Genomic DNA, 20,223 nt, shown 5'->3' with positions numbered 1-20,223 from the left:
ATGACAGCACGGAGAAAGAAGCTTACACAAAGATAGTTTTCCTTCCTTTAAAGTCGAACAAACATTAAATCTGCCCTCTCTACTTTACAGTAAAACCTGTAAAATCTCCACCTTTATAAAAGGACCATTTTTCTTCAGACCAACTTTTAGAGGACTATAGCCAGATGTTCCCAAGTCAGAACTGTGCATCGTTTCTTTATCCCGGTCCTCATGTACATCAAAATTAACTGTAATCTTTCTTTTTTATGAAAAAACAAACACAAAGTGTTTACAAGGGATTTAATTTTTCTTTAACTGACTGTGCTCTTTACAACCTCTGACTTTTTTTCTTTCCCGTTTTAAATAGTGACAAAAAGCTCAATATGGGAAAGCTACTTCTTTCATCTGCAATTTTGGTCCATTATTGTAAATCTGTTGGTTTTGAATTTTAGTTTCATTGGTGATCCTGTGAAATATGCAACATTCCCTCGTCCTGCACTTAGCCTCAGTCATTTTGATTCTTCTTGAGGGCATGAAGGGACAATCTATTTATATGTTAGCACATGAGGCTGTTTTTTATCGTTCCATATCCTTCTGTCTGTTTGGTGAGCCAGCCACCAATTCTCATCTTGTCTCTGCTTTCCGCTGCTGAACCACTAAAACCCTCTGTGCCATGGGCCACCTGTCACCTCACTCTACATCCTGTCTATTGTCTCCACTCACTCTGCATATTACCAGCACATTCACATCTTTCTTCACCCATGGGTTCATCTATCAACTGCCTATAATATTATTGTCTATGATTCCTCCTCTGCTTTGCTGTAACAGGAAGAAAACAAAGGGGGATAGAGGTAACACAAGACGGACACAAAGCATTACTGTGAACTGAATACTGTATGTACACGTTATGCTGCCACTGGAAAACCAGTGTGAGGAATATCTATTTGTTAACCGTTTGTTTTGATATGAACACTCATACACTCACACAGACATTCATTGACCCCCCTCCCCCCCTTGCTTCTCAGAAGCAATAGCACCCTTTTGGATAAAGTTGAAACCTTCCGTCCTGCATCAACATCATGTCCTTTGGCTCAGACAAATGTTTGTGTGACACAAGTCTTCTTGGCAGCGCACTGAGAGCCCTAACGGGACAATTTTTATACAATAACATTAGTCTGTTGTGGCAAAATCAGAGCAAAAAGTCCTTCAATCCAGGATCCAGGAGTTGTCCTTTTAAATGTGAGCATGTAGAGGCTTGGACCCCATCGACCTCTGTGCTGGAATGGGTGGAATGAGTCATTTTGAGCCGTTGAGTCTGACGTTATGCTCAAATTGCATACACTGCCTTTCTCATTTGTCCATGGGCACGGTGAATGAGTCACGTATCCGCGCCACCTCAGCAGCAGTCAAGTGTCCATACAGTTTATTGTACCACTCAGGGAAACGACCCCTGAAAAACAAACAGAAACAAAGACATGGTGTTACTTTATTGTGCTAAAAAAAGAAAATTGACAATAAACCTAGTGTTTGATCTAATCCTCAATTTGTATTTTCTTCTCTCAGTTATATTCACACACCTGCAGTCGATCCTGGAAATATGTGTCAATCTGGATTTGTTGGCTCCGCAGGGCTCGATGTAGTAGCGTGAGGTGAGGACATTGGCCCGAACCCCTACCACAGGTGCGCCCTCGTGCTCCACAGATACACACAGCAAGGCACACGCTCCCTTTGGCAGGTCTGTTACCCATGTTCTGGTAGAGAAAGACGAAAAGAGTTTGGATTAACTACCGACATTTAATAAAAGACTGAAACAACGAGTTTCTGCTAAAATGAGTTAATGCTTTGTGGACAAAAGAGCTGGATTCACCTAACATACTGTAAATCTACAAATTAATAAAATGTTAGTTGTTCACTTGTGTTTTTTTAAAGGAGAAGTGATATGGCCCTTTTAGCTAACTTCCTGTCAGTGACTGCAGTTAGCAGTCCCCTCCCTCATCCCTACGTCTCCACCACGTGAAGTATCTGACGTCTCCGTCAGATACTAACAACAAGCGGGATACTCAACATTTTTTCTGGCAATTACTGCAAAGCTGAATGAATATGTGTTATAAACTGCGCATACTGTTAAAGTGATTGCTGTATGAATATAGAGTGATTTAACATGTACATTAACAAACTAAATGTCACTTGTAATTCTCCTTTCACTATTGAGTTTTTTTTCCAACTCAAAAGAATGAACTCATCAGTCTGAATTTTGTTGTAACTTTTTTTTTTTTTTTTTGTTAACAAATGTCCACACAGAACAACACTTTGATGAGAGCAAAAAGAAGGTGGGCGTGTCTCTACCTGAGCACCAGGTGGTCTCTGGTTGGATGAGGAGCCATGGTGTTCCTGACGTACTGGTAGACCTCCGTCCTCTCGTCCAGGGTCTCCACCACCCGGCTCTCCAGCAGGTCCTCGTCCCAGTGGCCCTGCTCCCGCAGCACTCGGGTCAGAACCTCCTCGGGGGCCGCCGGCATCTCCACGGTAACCTTCCACAGCCGCAGTGGAAAGCCGTCATGCACCTGATGAAAACAGACAGAAAAAAGGCCCAATGACTTTTAACACACAGTTTGACTTCTTCTTCATTTGATTTGATAGAGAGCAGAGACATGACAGGAAACGAGGGGAGAGAAAGCAATTGGAAATGACATGCAACAAATATCTACATGCAAACCGTGGACATCAGCACCTTAACACCGGACATGCACTGATTTTATTTTTCCCGATATCTGAATTCTGGATATCGGCTGATACCGATACTGTCCGACATCATAATTATTACACATTTCTTTGTTGGTGGGGATGTGATGCCTAAGCTTAGGAAGGCTTAAGCAACACAGCAATTCTAATTCTAATTTAAAAGAGCAACAAATAGGTTTATCTGAACTGCTTTGAACGAGTTGAATACAGAAGAAATAAAAACATTTTAATTGCTTAATTCTTTTCAATATGTGCTTTATCACACAGCTATGGTCCTAAAATTACATTTTCTTTCATAAAAATAAATTACTTTTAAAAAAGAGTTATACTGATATACCGATCTTGGATGGAATAGGTCCCATCCTTACTTAACACCTAAAGGGTACGGCTCAATTCATTTACACAGAATTCTTAACCGGGGATCAGAAAAAAAGCGAAGCCTGAAACTGATAGTAGTCCTGAGCGAAAAAAAATCCCTTAAAAAATAAAAGTTTCCGAGTTGTCATGGCAGTGAAGTGACGGATTAGATAAAGGTTTAGTTAAATCTGTCAGATGTTAAGTAAGGGGTTAACATGATAAATATGTATGACCTTTGAGTGTCTTATGCAAGTTTCTGGAAGTTTCCATTAGGATATCTAATCTTATCTGTCATATTTGCAGAGGAATTGGAAAATCCGGCCACAATTTAACGCGCAACAGTCAGGCTTGTGTTTCAAAGTCTCCCCAATGCGCCGTTGGCCAAGTCAGCTGCTTCGTTCTGCCGTCAGAAATGATGAAGAACACGCACTCTGCTGCTGCGCCTTGTGACTCCCAAACTGGAGCAAAGAGATAACCTCATACAGAGCCCTTGTGCACTAGACACAGGAAATGTAGGCCTGGGATAATGGTGAGCTTGTATATGTCAGTGTGTGTGTGTGTGTGTGTGTGTGTGTGTATGTGTGTGAAGCTGATGTCATTGTGGGATAGAGTCCAGCACTGGGATGGGAGTAAGAAGGCGAGGGGTCAGGCCACTTTCACACGGATGTGTTCCTATACAGGAAAACCCTAAATTACGTTTTTTCCACCAGATATTTCGAGAGGCAGGAGAGAATTTGGAAAGGGAGGACATGAAGAGGAAAAGGAGAAGACAGGAAACACAGATAGTTGAAAAAGGCAGGGTGCGCCTAAATGCTTGCTTGTTTAAACACTACAGACAGACTGACTGATGATATATGTTCTCTCTCTCACATTTCATGAATTTCATTACTTTCTCTGTGTGGCATATGTGTCACTGTATTCACAAAATACATTTAAACATCAAATAAATAGGCTGGATAGATGATTTACATGGGAGAAAAGTAAGAGCAGTAGTGAGTAGCAAAACATTTAAATAAATACCTTCATATCCTTTACCAAATTTAGACATATTATCTTTAATCTGCCGAACTCTACCTGTAACTGTTTTTATTAGGCTGCATTGTACTTTCACCCATTTCATTTTAATTGCAGCCATTCTACATCGCTGTCTCAACGTCTCAATTGTTTTGTCTCTTCATCAGCTTGTTGTGTATTTGATGTTTTGCATTGTATATTGTGTATATACAGTATGTATCGTAGTTTTTGCTTTGCATTTGTTTGACTCGACATCATTGCAACTGAGGTTCGCCACCCCTCAATTGATCTCTCGAGTAGAAATAAAGGTTAAATGAAAAAAATGTAAATGAGTTGATGATTAAACTCAACAGTCTGCTGCTTACCTTCCTATAGGCCAGCTCTGCGTGTTCGGGAGTGGAGCAGCTGTCGTAGCCTTTAAACTTGTCCTTGGCGTCTTTGAGCAGTGTGTCCAGGCTGTCCCTCATGAAGGCCCTGTATCCTCCCTGCTCCGCCCCTTCATTAGACAGGTCCTCTAGCCGCCCGGGCAACAGAGCCTGCTCCACATAAGAGTTCCTGCATCGGCTCATCTCCTCTGGGATCTGTAGGGGTTAAAGGGAAGGAGAGGGAAATGGTCAATGGACTTCACTTATACAGCTCTTTTCCCTAATATTTTTTAATTTGTTACATTGTTTTGTACACAACCGAGCAATTTCGGGCTCAGTGTCTTGCCCAGGGACACTTCGACATGTAGCGGGGAGACAGGGTGATCGAACCACCGACCCTGCAACCCAGTGTACGACCGCCCTAGCCGCTTCGCCACAGCCGCCTTAGGAAGACCGGGAGAGTCCATGCTAATTTCTCCATATGATTCACCCGAGGCCATTAGCAGCCAGGGTCCCTGGCTGCTAATGGCCCAGGGAGTATGAGGGTCACATGTGTTCGATTTGGTTTTTAATTCCTCATTTCAGAGAAACATAATTTAAAGTCTACACCAATATTGTCCCACACAACAGTAGTAGGACATATAAAGGAGTGCTTTGCATATTGTTTTTTTAACTTTAACTCTTTCTATTTAAGCCTCGCTGTGCAGATGGATTTATGGGCCGAGTTTGACTAGAAGGCTGTTTCCTTTACCTGCTAAAATGTCTCTATGCTCACCTGAAAACTGAGTTTAAGTTTGAGACTACGTGCCAATGTGATTTTGTGACATCACAACTTAGTAGGCCAACCACGTTTCAATATGCAACGTACACAAGAAGTTGTGGAGTCATAAACTTTTTTTTAAAAAAGGAAAAAAAAATAACACTTTAACAAATTTACATATTCTGGATTTCAAGAAGGATTATACAGTATCAATAAGATCATTTGAAGAATAGTTTCACTAGTTAATGTAGAATATATGGATAAAAACCACATCAGACATGGGTAATAATCAAAGCTGAGAATTTCTATGTTTTTTAAAAGCTCAGTCTCCTCTCCATGTTTTGTATTTATCAGGAATCTCCACCCTGAGTACATTAATTCCATTGTATGATTGGAAACTGTGTTATGTGTCCAAGGATGTTAAACAATTAAAAAAGGGATAGACAACACATCCTATCTTTATCTTGTTTCCATAGCTAATTATCATTCTTTCTCTCTCTATCTCCATCTTTTTTGTCCCTGCCATCTTTCAGGTTCAATTGATGACTAACAACATTAGTGTCTAAGAAAAGCTTTTTCATTTGATAATAAATGGCTTGTTGAAAAGAAGGAAAATTACAGTCAGTTATGCCATATGTCATATTACTTATATGAGGCTCCACAATCAAATAGAGATTAAAGGAAAATTATTTGCGAGGTAATTGAGTTAAATTGTTGTGAGATGTGACCACGCCAGGAAGTTATCCCGCAATCGAATTAAACTTTCCACAGTAATGACCCACAGTATGCAGCCTTTTAGCATTGACTGTTGCATATCGGAGAGGACTGCACTGGGCAGGGCAACGTTTTAACTGAATGGCACTGTTATTGGATTGTATTTGTGTAGTTTGAGAATCATTTCCTGTTTATGTGGTTTGGTTTAAATGAACTAAGACATGTTCTGCACAACCAAAAGACAAATGACAGCATGAATTGGATCATCGCGTTATGTGAATGGGACAATGTTTGTTTACGGGACAAACATGGGCACGTGAGGTGTTTGGTAAATGACATGGTACACGGTGAGCCAGAGGTGACATTCATTCTGTCAGGACAACAAAAACCCATCATGCAGTTTGCCAGATATGAACTTAAGCTTTTCCCTTGTCTTGCCAACTTGAATCAACTCTTGTGTTTTAAACTACTGACCCGGAAGAGTTTTCGGCACTCCTGGATCATGTGCGCCAGCCCGTGAGTGGCAGCCAGGTTCTCGTTCAGGTCTCTCTGGTCCGGCTTCCCCAGTGTCTGCTTTCTGTTCATCACCCTATAGACCGAGGGGGAATAAGAACAAGTAGACACAACAGCATCAGAAACAGCCTCCATCATCCAGACAGACAATGAGACTGGGGGGGGGGGGGGCGGAGGAAGCGCTTTGCACCTGCTGAACCCTAGGCTGCCAAATATGGAACAAACATATGCGCTGCTTAATGAGGTAAAGATGTTTATGTAACCTTTCTTTTTCCTTTGTCTATCTCCCTTCCTCCCTTTTTTTCCAAACCATGTTCTCTTCCTTTTTCTCCCCCCCACCCCTCTTTTGTTTCTTTAGCATGACCCTTTTCCTGTTGTTGAGAATGTACAGCATATTGCATGTTGCATAAGCTGCTCATAACAATAACTGTGTCAGCGACCGGAATCCAAATAAAGGCAATGTTATAATTAAAAAATACAGCTTTTCCAATAAATAAATACAAAATATTCTAAATACAACAGAGGTATTAGTGCCACATAGGGATAATACTAGAATAGTAGATAGAAAATAATAGAAATAATAAATTAGACAAGGATTTTTAATTAAAAAAAAAACAATTATAATAAATAAAAGAAAGGTAATTATTGTGTTGGATACTTGTTATCCCAATATAAATCAAAATCAATGAGATCATCAGGATTTTTTTTTGCCATAGTGGAGCGAGCCCTTGTGTAGAGGGGACATGCACCTGGGTGAGGAGCTCTCCTTGCGGCGCAGTGTGTTGAGGTGGAAGAGGGATGGGGCCAGACACACAGCCAGGTTGGTGGGGGTCATCTGGTTCTCTCCTACGCTGGCCGTCACATCACTCAGCAGACACAGCAGAGTCCTCAGAGCCTCGCGGTTCTCGTCGGGCAGCAGCAGCACGGCAGCGCGCACCGCCTGCAGACGCAGCTCTTTGGGCATGTCTGCAGAGGAAGAGAGGGGGATGAGAAAGACTAATAACCACTCTCGTTCTTCAATATGTCATCTTTCTTTTTGTGTCCGCAGGATAACTAAGGGAAAGTTTGTGTAGGGCGCCTGCCAGCAATGAGCTATGACTGGATCCGTGTTGCATAAGCCTACGAGTACTTACATAAACAATTCCTATTGCAGCAATCGTGAACTGAAGATGTCCTTGTTAACAATGAGGAGTAAAACATCTCTGTTTTTTTTTTACGGTTTCCAGCAAAAGTCTGCAGCCCCTCAGGCAATCCCTCTACACACGTGTGTATGTGAGGTAAAAGGCATTTGGGATGACTCTACAAGATTTAATTCACACTCTGTTGTTGTTCGTGTCAGTGCTCTTACACTGATAGATCTGGAGGAAGGTCTCAGACAGTTTGCTAGTGAGCAGGGGTTCTGGCAGATCTCTGAAGTACTGCTTGAGCATGTCGGCGACGTCGTACGCCGACTGGCCCTCGTAGTTGACTCCACCGCCGTCCGCGCCGCTCGCCTCGTTCATCTGACGCAGAGCTTGGATACGTGACTTCACTCCTGATTTCCTGAAGAGACCCACCTGGAAAAAAGAGGGAAAGAGTGAGGTCATGCGCACATGCACAGAAAGCTGATAAGGGCCAGCTTTGAACAATAATTGCTTTGCTGGTCTCAGAGTACACTTGCTTGATCCTATCATTTAAGTTGCATCAAAAATGATTAACGTGTCCAGACCACATACCAAAAGAGGTCTTTTTTAAAGCTGCAGGCTGTTACCATTGCAAATAAATGTTTGATCCCCCAAATCTAAAGCTTACAGTCAACATGGTTACATCATCACAGCATTCTGAATTTACAAGAAACTCTGTGACAGCCAGTAGACATTCTTGTACCGCATGTTGTGAAGGACCCTATCAGTGGCCTTATAGGGCTGTGTGAAATGGCACTGTTGGGGAGGAAAAAGAGAAAAAGAACCGTTGGCTTGTCCAGCCTGAATATTTTACGTGAGTTTTCACCACTTCCAAACAGAGGCGCCTTGTCCTGCTTTAAAAAGAAACCCACCACTGGCTTTTCTGTTTTGCCCTCCATTAAAAGCTAGTTTCCCCATGCTGCCTCTTTTTTCTTCTTCATGGATGTACACACACACGGTCCAAGAAACATTCTTATTATGTCTGTGGATTAAACAGACAGGCACAGGTGACTTAACAGCTGCACACTGTGACCCTCTCGGGGCCTCCAAGTGCCAGAGAATGTGAAAAAGCATGAAGAGAAAAAAAGGACGAAAGATAGAAAGGGTACACACACAGACTAAGGGGATATCAGTTTTTTTTTTTTCGGAATTCACTGCTACGTCGGGATATCAGTTTTTTTTGTTGGAATTCACTGCTACATCTTATGTAACATAAGACGTAGCAGTTAAACAATCCATGATAGTTAAACAATCATGGATGAATATTTGACTGAATGCAGATGTCTTCAAATTGAGGTGTTATATAACCTTAAAATACAACCTTTTTTTCTCTCTCTGGCATGGAATCTCAAAACAGTACTTAAAGCTAAATAACAGTTTGGGATTGTGACTTTACATATACCCCACAATTACGGCAAATGCTGGGTATTATGTATACATCTGTCCATACATGAGTATTTATTTGTGTACTTCATGTTACCTGGTCGAGGCACTGATTGCGTAGATAGCGCATGGCCTGCTGGATTCCCTGAGGGAGGGGCTGTCCTGTCCGCTGGACGATGACTTGTAGCGGCACACCGAACACATTCCTGCCTTTGTAGTCGCGCACCTTGATCCGCTTCATGAATTTTGGCACGGCCCTGCAACATTCACACACGATAAAGTAAACTCATCAGTATCTGCTATTGAATGGAATTTAATATGGATTAAGCAAAGTCAACTTTGTGTCTCACTAGTTGTTACTCTGTGTGTGTGTGTGTGTGTGTGTGTGTGTGTGTGTGTGTGTGTGTGTGTGTGTGTGTGTGTGTGTGTGTGTGTGTGTGTGTGTGTGTGTATGTGTGTGTGTTTGTGTGTGTATGTGTACACCAGGTCTATAACCACAAACCCAGAGTTGAATGCAACCCCGACCACACAAGAATGTGCCCACGGATTTATGGCTCTCCATCTGCCTGGGTACGAGTGTCTTTAGCAGAGAGACGTAATGTGTGACTCAGGACAAGCTAGTCTTTGTACGAGCAGGCGTTCACAAGACTCAGAGTTTGGAGCATATTATGATCCCAAAGCGGAATTCTGAATATGTGTGGGCCTCCAGCGGCCAACAAGTGGCCTCTGTCTTAAGACGAGCTAGGGCCATTACGCTTTCTATTCCTGGCCAAGGAAGGTAGAGGAAACAGGGACAAGGTGGAAAAACACAACACAATTATGGAATTTTTAACTTAAACGTTCACTTTCTATGTTGGACTTTGTAAAAGTAGGAAAAAACTTACTTCAGATGTTGTAAAAAATTTAGTTTTTCAGTTTAGAAATTCGCATTAAATCGACTATCAGGATATTCCCTCCCCCAGTATTTCACTTTACCCCCCAAAATACAGGAAGTAAGTGACTCCAAAATACAATAACAAGGAGGGATATTAGATGCCAGAGGAGAGCCCTGAGCAGCATGTTAAGTGAGGTCACAACCAATAGTCTTTAAAAAGAGAGGGTATTGGTGCGGGAGGGGGTAATTGTCGAGGACCAATCTTTCCAGCCTGCAGCTCTTGTAACACCATGCGTGTGAACTGCCGTGATTGCCCCGTTGAGAAAAAGACAATGTACACCCTTTCCCAGCAATTACGGGCCTGGGAAAAGAATGTGAAACCCAACCTCTGTGGACAGCCGTCACCGCGCTACACAACAACCTGCAGATGGAAGGGTATTGGGAGACGGCTGGGATGGACGGGTAGCAGTAGTTGGATGGAATAAATGGCTAAATAGGATCAATTCAAAAGGGCATCACTTACGAGGAACAATAAGCCGTGTGTATGTGTTGAACAATCCGCATACAAAAACAATCTGATTCTCCTTAATACATACACACTCTGCATGTCCCTCCCGATCACTCACCAGCTAAAGCCGTGTTTGTTTGTCGGGGTGTGTTTCTCCAGCAGAGCGGTGAGCTGCAGCAGCGAGAGCTTCTGGAGCAGATTCATCTGGAGCACAGACTGGCAGCTGATCTGCAGCTGGGCCGAGGCCACACTGGGCCTGTGGGAGTTCTGGAAGCTCGGCCAACGCAGTTTCTGAGGTCTGAAAGAGAAGGAGAAAGAAGAGAGCACAAATTGAGACATGGGAAGAAGAAGGTTGATTTAAGGAGGAAAAGACAAAAAGAGCAGTCTTTGGATCTGCCCCATGCTTTTTTGTGTACACATACACTCTGAAAATAACGTGACACAGTATTTGTAGTTTTTCTTGTGTGTGCCAAGTTATCAGTTAAGGGATTACAGGGATTTATGTACACATCCATCAAGGGATCCATCAAAGACCCCCCCCCCCTCCTCCACCTCCCAAATGCAATTCTGCCTGAGGATTCCCGAATGAACAGCAACGGTCCCCACGGAGACCGAGCAGCATTCCAGAGGATCCAGCTCCATTACGTAAGGAGACGTAATGTTGGTACCTCGGTGTTTGTCCTAATACTATTGTGTATTTCATGCAATAAGGTAACGCTAGCCAGTAGACTTTAAAGAAAGAGGCTAAAATCATGAGCTGGATTGGAAGCGGTAGAGAAGAAATGGTCTTTACAATAACATTTGAGGTCTTTGGATTACCCAGAATACCAGTGACCCCGTTTCTGAAACGAGATTGTTGCTGCTGACATTTCTTCCATATTATCCTTTATTTCTATTAGCACCACTGATTAATTCACCTCCATTGTATTCTAGTAAACATGTCTACGTTTGTTCCCTCAACATTTGTGTGAAACAACCCGATTCTGGCAAAGGCTTGTTGTCAAAATCAATGTTTGCCTGGGCTCTGTAAACTGCAGTGTTTCCCGCACGTTCACACAGCAGCGGCCTAGGTAGTTTGGGAACTTTGAAAAATGAATCCATACTGTTAGATCCGATGTTGTTCTTTATTGCCATATAAAATCCGTTTTCATCGCGTATTTTAGTTAGGGATTTATGCTAATCGCCTGTAAACATGTGGCATTAGCATAAATGCAGGGAAAAAGCCTATGGACTTTTTAAAAGAGCATGAATAGTTTCTATTATGTATAACTTATATTTATTTTAGAATTTTCTCATCACTTTTTGACTCCCAAGACTAAGAAGAAGTGTTTTAAGCAATAACAAGCTTAATCAATGTGCCTTTTTGTGTCATATCAATAAATAACTGAGATATTTTTTGGCCTTTTTTACTGTTTAATTGATAATTTCCTACATTCAAACGACATCACTGCAGCACACATATTCTGATAGTCCAGGTTGTGACCCAAATAAATGATAGCTTGACAGCTATGCATTATAGGGGTGATGAATGCAATCTTAATAAGAGAATAAATCCAGGCGAACCAAAACATCTCAAAAATGGCTTAGGGCTCAGAGGTTAAAAGGCTGGTACAAGCTCTTAAGGGATGCACTGTGCACAATGTATATATACATAGTTAAATAATATATATTACATTTGCAGATGAGTCTAAAAAGCTGGGTGAAAAAGAAAGGCAGACGAGGACAATGGAGGAGCTGAGGTTAGTAAGTCAAATTAGGGAAGCAAACTTTCAAGCTAATGAGAATTTTCTTTTGGATTTGAATGCATAATGCTAGGTGATATTATTTGAACATTACAAATACATGTATAGTAATTTGAAGGAAACAAATAAGATTTCTAGCATTTCTTACTTGTTGTTTAAGTGCTCAAGTTTATTACAGAAAATACAGGTAGACCAAGTAAGGGAGGAAAGAGAAGAGACAGAGAAGCAAGGAGAACAAGAGAGAGAGGGTACAATGGTAGATCCTGAGAGGTGTTTTGCCCATGATTGCAGGAGATTTAATTTTTGAATAATGTGTCTTATGTAAAAAACAGTGTGTAGTGTTTTGAAAGAAGTGTGTTGGAGAATTTCAAATACAGTGCAAAGCACTTATTGTGTTTGTAGGGTTGGTGCTTTTCTTTAGGGCATGGTTACAAAAGTCAGAGTTTGTGATGCTTTGGGCATAGCAACCACTTTTAGTGTTTAAGCATTAGGCAAAAATCTGTAAATAAATTGTGCAAATTATTTTTGCATTGTGGCATTTTTTGTTTAAAATTAATTTCTATACAAAAATGTCAAAATCTGTAAATCAAGACACAAAAGGCAAAGTTACAACACCAATAATCCTATCTACAGTAATACACAGGACGGTGTGAATAGGTTTTAAGTGCATACTCTCCTCTCAAAGTGCCCCAGATTCATGGATTCCAATGTACAGTACAAAAAAAATTTGGCCGGGGTGGGCATGCCCCCGGACCCCCCTAGAGGGTTCGGGGACCACAGCACCGCTGCTGAAAAAAATCCTGCGGGAAACACTGAACTGGTGTGTAAACAAACAAAGGGTATGTAAACAAAGGTGGGGCCCTAGCTAGCAACATGCCCATTAACAGATCCTATAGGCTGTGTAGCCTATAAACACTGGAGGTGATTTTCTAGGAGAATATTCACTGATTTGACTCTGATTTGAATTTTGACTACACCTTTAATAATAAAACAGTTCAGATTTTCCCTCCACTGACCTGCTGGTTCTGGTTAGAGACGCGCCGACGCCCGAATCTCGCCTCTCTCTCATCCCCTCCTCTCCCTCTCCCAGGGGGTTGCCCGTGCTGTCTTGGTCACTGCCGTTCTCCGTCTCCTCCAGCCTGTTCTGCAGGGGGGAGGAGGGACACGGGGAGGCCGAGTCCAGCGCAGAGTCCGAGTCCCCGTCTTCCTCTTCCTCCTCCTCTTCCTCCTCCTCCTGTTTAGCCACGGCCTCTGACCAGGCGTTGACAAAGCGCTGCAGGCCGCTGACGTGTTGCAGCACTTGCTCCAGCTTGCGTTGGTCCCCCTCTTCCTCCTCCTCCCCCTCTTCCTCTCTCTCGGTGTAGGGCACGTTGTCGTAGAAACTGAGCCGGCTGTCCATGGAGCCCGAGGAGCTGCGGTGCTGCCGTCTGCTCTGGCGCCCCCTGAGGGTCGCCTGAGAGGAGTTCCCGTTCCCGTTGTTGTTGTTGCGCGTGCTCCCGTCCTGCAGCGCTCTGGGGAAGGTCCCGGGCTTGTGACCTTCGGGTAAGTAAAAGAAGATCGTGCCCTCCTCCTCCTCTTCCCCCTCCTCCTCCTCCTCCTCTTCTTCTTCTTCCCGCGCTCGTCTGCTGTTGTCTGGAATGCTGCGGTTGTTCCTGTGGTTCTTTTCGTTAACCGTCATCCCGTTGGTGGCCTGGCAGGGGACGGGCGGGGCAGATTTGGGCGCGGGGGCCGTGTCGGGCTGTCGATCGCCTGAGGCTTGCTGTTGGAGAACGCTGAAGGGATCAAACCCCTCCAGATACATGCCTCCTCTCTTGGTAGAGCCCGCGGCGATGCTGTGGCTGCGAGCGCGAGTCACCGGGCTGGGCGTGCTGACCGCGCTGCCGCTGCTGGCCTCGGACTGGCTGCTGCCCGAGCTCCCGGTGCTGCCGTTGCTGGTCTGAGTGGAGTAGGACACGGAGCGGTTGCGGTTGAGTGTCATGGTCTGGGTGGGATTGCGGTGGTGGTGATTGAGGTTCTGGTTGAGGTTGATGCTGGAGATGTCCACACAGTTGAGGCTGCGCAGCTTGTCGTCGTCCAGACCCTCCTTGATGACGGGCCCACTGATCTCTATCTTCCCTCCGCTAGTGCTGCCCTTCTTCTTCCTCTTGGACGTGGTGCCGCTGCGTAGCCGCAGACTCTCCATCCTCTTGAGGAAGCTCTTAGCCCGCGAGCGTGTGCTTTTGCCACTGCCGCCGCCTCTGTCCAGGCTTCCACCTCCTCCCAGTCCCACCATCCCTGTATTCACATCAAAGGTGAACTGTCCCAGTGTCTCCAGGGGCGAGGGAGGCATGCCGTCAGAGAGAGAGTCCTCGTTCAGGGGGCATTCCGAGCCGCCCGTGCCCGAGCTGGAACACATGCTAGCTACGGAGCTGGCACGAGTGGCACCAGCGGCGGGCGCGGCGCCGTCGTTTGTCCGGGCGGCACCGCGGCTCTTCTCTTCTTCTTGGCGGCCCACACTCTCGCTGCTGTGGAGGGAGCCCACCTCAGGCTGCTCACTGAGGTCGGTCAGCACGCTCTCTGAGCTGGTGCCTTCACGCAGCACCTCACGCTGGCCTTTCTGGGAGACTTGCTCCTTAGGAAACGCCAGCGCTGCAGCGTCCGCGGGCAGCGAGGAAAAAACCTCCATCTCCTCCATGCGGGACCAGCGCTTGCTGTCCCTCTGGAAGGTCCAGCGGCCACTGATGGCACAGGGCTCGTCCTCATCGGAGTCCTCACTCTGGAGAAAGGGAGGAGAAGGAGGGGAAAAAAGGGAGATGGAAAAGAAAGAAAGAGCAAGAGGAGATGGAAAAAAGGGAGCAAGGGAAAAAGGAACAGTTAGAGGACATTATGCACTGCTACTTTTCCCATTTCTTCTCCAACATTCCTCACCTTGGTCCAGGAAACTTTGTGGAGTTATGGACTGCATTTTATAATTGTCACACTTGCATATTGCCAATGGACCATTCACGTTCAGTTGTTAGAGTGACGTTACTGTATCAGGTCTCATCTGCTTGACATCGTGTAATACTATCTGCTTGTTGTTATCTAGTGTTTTGCCCATTTGATATTAGTTATAATTGCTTTTTTATTGTAATTACTTAATTTGTTTGGTTTGCACTGTTTGTATTGCCTTTAATGAATAAATGACTGGGTCTAACCATATGCAGTATCCTGGTTTACTGTGGCTATCAAATGCCTTCAAAATGTATAAAGATTATTTAATAAGGAATTCATCTTGGGGGATATATGACATGCCAATCAAGTAACAAAACAATGGTTTAGCAGAACTTTATCTTAAACTAATGTCTTGTGGTTAAGCATGGAATGACATCCATGGTCGGCCAGTAAACATGAGTCACTACCTGACTGTTTGAACTATGCATTCACATGACAAAGTTGGCCAGTGGTGAGTCACATCTAGTGCAAATGCACCTTCACGAGATGCACACACCTCCCCCAGTTTGGTTAATATATCTAAGGCCCTTAAGAGAGTTCAGGAAATTCCATTATGACCCCCATAGCTCACAATGCAGCCGGCCAGACTGGGGTCATAGCCCCCTACAGTCTTTATCCCCTCTGTCTGTACGCACGCACGCACGCACGCACGCACGCACGCACACACACACGCACGCACGCACGCACACACACACACACACACACAGAGTGTGAGAAGACAGCATCACTGACACACTGCTTGTCAGTCCTTATTCTTTATCCATGACGGAGATATTGACAGTCTTTCATTGACACACACACACATGCACACACACACACACAGACACACACACACACACACGTAGCCTGGCGCTACCAGACCATCGTACTTCATTTCATTTGTACAGAAGGTCTGGAAGTGCTGTAATTGGCAAACGTTAACTCACTTGGAGGCGGGTGTCTGTTGAAGTTTAAAACTATTGGATCTGCTCAGTGCCACTCTGGATTAGCCAACCAATCGCATAACGTTTGGTCGTGAGCCGGCTTCTGACGGTGCGTTCAGGGAACTCGGAAATTTCCGACTTCACTACATATTGTAGTCTATGGATCTACCGGTATCTGGCAACGGTAACTTGTTAGAGCCTAACGTTTAGTTATTTGGATGAGAAAGGTTGTAGGCGTCCATACTTTCCCGAGCAGATGCACTGGAACACAGACAGGTCGGAACTCGGAACTACCAAGTCGGAAATTTCCGAGTTCCGAGCGTAAGGGAACGCAGCATTCAACTGAAACTGGAGCGCGACTTCGACCTGTCGTTCTCAGCCACTTCCTCTTTTCGCTGATTGGATACTCAGAAGTCTGTTTGGAAAAATCTCACTGATACGCCCCACCACCAGACTGACTACTGAAGGGAAAATGAAATTTGGGCGGAAGTAGGTAGGCGGGCGGAGCCAGGCTAACACACGCACACGCACACACACAAAGCTGGGAAAGTTCAAAGGAAACTTTTTCACAAATCCCAATCAAAGTGGAGGACCCCAGCTCATAAAACCAAACCACATGCCACAGTTAAAATTAAACACCTTCTCCTCCTTGCCTTTCCTAAGCCTTATCTATATCTGAACTCTAAAAACGTTGTTGTATGTGTCAAAACAAACCGTTTAGAAAGCAACTGACTTAAGCAGTGCCAGTACATTGGTGCTTTGAATGCACAAATTCCAGTAGAAAAATGATCAAAACCACAAAATCTATGTTCCACTAGTCGGGTGCCAGTTTTCCATTTTCACTGCTTAAATCGGCTCCACATACAGAAGGCATCATTACTTAAATGTGTTACAGTGGAAATTGAAATTAAGTAATTTAAAATAAAAATTAACAAAGCGTGTGTTATATACATGCCACGTATACAGGACTTGGTTTGGAATGTGAGATAACTGCACGCTATTCAGTGTGCATAGAGATTGGCGATTGCCCAACAGAGCGTCAATCATTTGTCAACATTCTGGAGATATACCAACATTCATAAAGCCATGAAGCACTGACTGCAATGGTGAACACTTTCAATGTTCCAAGGAGTCTGTAACAATTTGTTTTATGATGGCAATTAGACAGATTGAAATACTTAACTGGGGGAAACATTTTTAAAAGGGTGATGGAGATTTAAGACAGAGGGAATGTTAAGACATAAGGAGATCAATGCATTCCAAAGCTGTCGAAGGAGGGGGTTGTCATCACAAAGATGGCAAATAACCTCTACGACTCTTCTCCTCTTCACTGAAATGAAAGCTGCCACAAAAAGGGTCATCCTAATGAATACCACCACACACAGGACAAGGATGCTACTATGCAGCACTTATAGGCCATTAAGGAATTAAGGTCAATGTGTACCAAAATGAACAGTTCTTGTTGCTGAGTGACAGTGTAAGTGTGTCTAGACCTTTCTAGGTTGTTGAAACACCCATGGTCTAAAACGGATATATTCTCAGAACTGCCCTCATTTCTTTGAGGAGCATTAACACTTCCCAGAACGGCTGTTTCCTTGAAAGTGAAATCTAAGAATGTGGTGTTGGAGGACGTTTTGCTTAAAAGCTACTTAAAAACCAACAATTTTGTGGAATTGCTACGAAAGCGGCATATTAATTCCTTTTGTGGTGAGACAGATTTATGTGGAAGTATTTTGGTAAGGAAGGGGTGGGGGCGGGGGGAGGTGGACCTTGAGTAGGGGGAGGTCCCGGTGAACGCAAACCCCTTCATTTAGACATTAAAGCTATCCTCCTTCCCCTTGGGGGTCTCACAGCCCACTTGATATAGAAATAAACCCCAAACAGGTGCCTTCTCATTAAACAAGATGAGAGAAAACTCAGCTTCGCCCTGTGGCCGAGAATTGACTGACTGGTTGACGTGAGGAAATGCAATTGTGGTTGAGGAGATGTGCAAAGAGGCTTTTCCAGAAAAGGAGTGGAGTTAAAGTGTTTGCATGTGCACTTACTCTTTTTCTTTGCGGCGATATCTCCAGTCTCATAAGGGCACACTTGTTGAGGGTGTTCAGTCTCCTGAAAACAAATGAACATACACACACACACACATGCCACATTGGTTACATTTAAAATGTGCTTTAAGATATTTCCCCCTTTGATTTTAACCTAAAACACAAACCTCTTATCACCAAGAGGATGTGTGTGAGATGGAAAAAAGGATGACACAGGATGGAAAAAAACAGAAGAGAGGAAGAGAAATACAAAAAAGGGGGAGCTTGGATGCACCCAGGGCCGGCTAATGAGCTGCTGAAGGATAATCCCCACATGAGCGGCAAGAGAAAGAGAGGGAGAAGGAAAAGGAGGGAGCTAGGAGAATGAAATCTGCCGGAGTGGCGACGACAACTTGGGGAGGGGGCAGAAAGCTTATCCCCCCCCCTCCTAGCCACCTGGAGAAGGGGAGCAAGGGTGGTGCTGGTGGGGTCCGCCCTCTAGAGAGCTCTTAAAGCAGATCGAGTAACAATGGAGAGATGAAGGGATGGGAACTGAAGGATGGTTGGGTTTGGAAGGAGGAGGGGATGGGGGGGGGCTGCTAAGAAAGGGAGGCATTGAGATGATAGCTTCCAGATGTACGGAGGGGACACCTGCTGTGGTATATTACTGAGAGTCCGAATTTGATGAAGGGACTCAACTCCATTAAGGAGCCATTAACCTCCTCCTCATATGCTAACTAATGTGATAAGGGCAAAATGCAAAAACCCAGTCCTCTCCGATCATGCTGCCATCTTAGTCCTTTTTCATATACACACAAACTAAGGAGTCTGAAACTTCCTGCAAACAAGGATTTGATACTACGACGAGCCAAAGCATGAGCAAATGGGCCAGAATGCCCTTTGTCTCCTGTAACATAGAAGGAAAGACTGAATGTAAAGAGCATTGCGTGGTGACATCCAACATTGAAAGGTGTAGGAGTGAAATATGTGCCCGCCAGGATGATACAACTGACTCTAAAGACTGAGTTAAACACTATCAGCCACAAAGAAAATAGCAAGACGAAGAAGGTATGGCCATAGGAAACTAAGAGAGAGAGAGAGAGAGAGAGAGAGAGAGAGAGAGAGAGAGAGAGAGAGGTAAGGTACAGTGCAGGGCGCCAAGGTGCTTATCGTGTCTCTCTTTCATCTCATAGGCAACTTTTTCTAAAGCATGAGCCCTTTTGAAGTCATGCCATCATCTCTTGGAAGGGAAAGCAAGAGATAGCACAGCAAAAGAAGAAGAAGAAGAGGAAAGATAAGAGGAATGGCATGGTAGCATATGAAAAGAAAGCAACAAAACAAGTAGGAAAAGGTTCAGTATGCATTTGGAATCTCACCTGCAGAGAGCTTCAATAGCGTCCCGATCCAGGAAGTCATGGTCTTTGGTGACCGAGGAGATGTCAATGGGAAACTGGCCGTCTAAAACACAGAAAGAGAGAGAGAGAGAGAGAGAGGGAGAGAGAGAGAGAGAGAGAGAGAGAGAGAGAGGGAGAGAGAGAGAGAGAGAGAGAGAGAGAGAGAGAGAGAGAGAGAGAGAGAGAGAGAGAGAGAGAGAGAGAGAGAGAGAGATTAATGAGTGAGCACCTCCTTGCCGCTGATTGGATGTATTTATTCAGATAAAACTAAAGATATGGACACTAGACTCCAAAACAGCCACCCACTCAGGCACCCACCAGGGCCTTCCGTCTCACCCCCCCCCCCCCCCATACAGTCTTGATGAAAAGCTAAAAGAGGAAGTAGCGTCTTAGCCGATCAAACAAACACAGCTGCAGCTTTCAGAGCGGGCAGGCAGGGGGGATGTGGAGCACAGAGGGAGAGAACAGGGGATTGATTGAAGAATGACAATAGGTACTCCACCGCTGCACAGGGTTAGGTCCCACTTCCTGCTTTCTCCTTAGACTACCTCATTAACACTCACTTATTTGCCAAGTCACAGCATTAATAATGGCACACAGATACAAGTGTGCCTCAAATCATAAAGGATAATCAACCACAATAATCTGCAACAGGGATGGATGGATGGACCTTAAGATGTTTTCCAGGAATGCGTTGACCCAACCCAAAATGGGAATCCTGCATCCAAAACCCTGAGGCGCAATGATAAGAAAAGGCTATTCAAAGAAGGCCAGCACCTTGAGCCTACTGTACTG

At 44.3% G+C, this 20,223-nt stretch overlaps 1 protein-coding gene across 3 annotated transcripts in view; it reads right to left on the bottom strand.

Moving 5' to 3' along the window:
* Window positions 1–6: 6 nt before the first annotated feature.
* dlc1 (DLC1 Rho GTPase activating protein) overlaps window positions 7–20,223 on the bottom strand; it is an 86,096-nt gene continuing 65,879 nt past the window's right edge. For all 3 annotated transcript variants that reach the window (XM_080029459.1, XM_080029460.1, XM_080029461.1), the window contains 12 exons: window positions 19,411–19,492; window positions 18,056–18,119; window positions 13,131–14,869; window positions 10,491–10,670; window positions 9,088–9,247; window positions 7,793–8,000; window positions 7,194–7,410; window positions 6,406–6,520; window positions 4,458–4,673; window positions 2,326–2,543; window positions 1,557–1,730; window positions 7–1,429 (listed from right to left, as the gene is read on the bottom strand). In XM_080029459.1, coding sequence (XP_079885585.1) covers window positions 1,330–1,429; window positions 1,557–1,730; window positions 2,326–2,543; window positions 4,458–4,673; window positions 6,406–6,520; window positions 7,194–7,410; window positions 7,793–8,000; window positions 9,088–9,247; window positions 10,491–10,670; window positions 13,131–14,869; window positions 18,056–18,119; window positions 19,411–19,492 — 3,473 coding nt within the window. In that variant the 3' untranslated portion in view covers window positions 7–1,329. The remainder of the gene's footprint in view (window positions 1,430–1,556; window positions 1,731–2,325; window positions 2,544–4,457; window positions 4,674–6,405; window positions 6,521–7,193; window positions 7,411–7,792; window positions 8,001–9,087; window positions 9,248–10,490; window positions 10,671–13,130; window positions 14,870–18,055; window positions 18,120–19,410; window positions 19,493–20,223) is intronic.

Source organism: Ammodytes marinus (genome assembly GCF_949987685.1).
Source record: "Ammodytes marinus genome assembly, chromosome: 6".
NCBI lineage: Eukaryota > Metazoa > Chordata > Actinopteri > Uranoscopiformes > Ammodytidae > Ammodytes > Ammodytes marinus.
The sequence above is the reverse complement of the archived record's forward strand: the minus strand, read 5'-3'. Positions and strand labels throughout refer to the sequence as shown.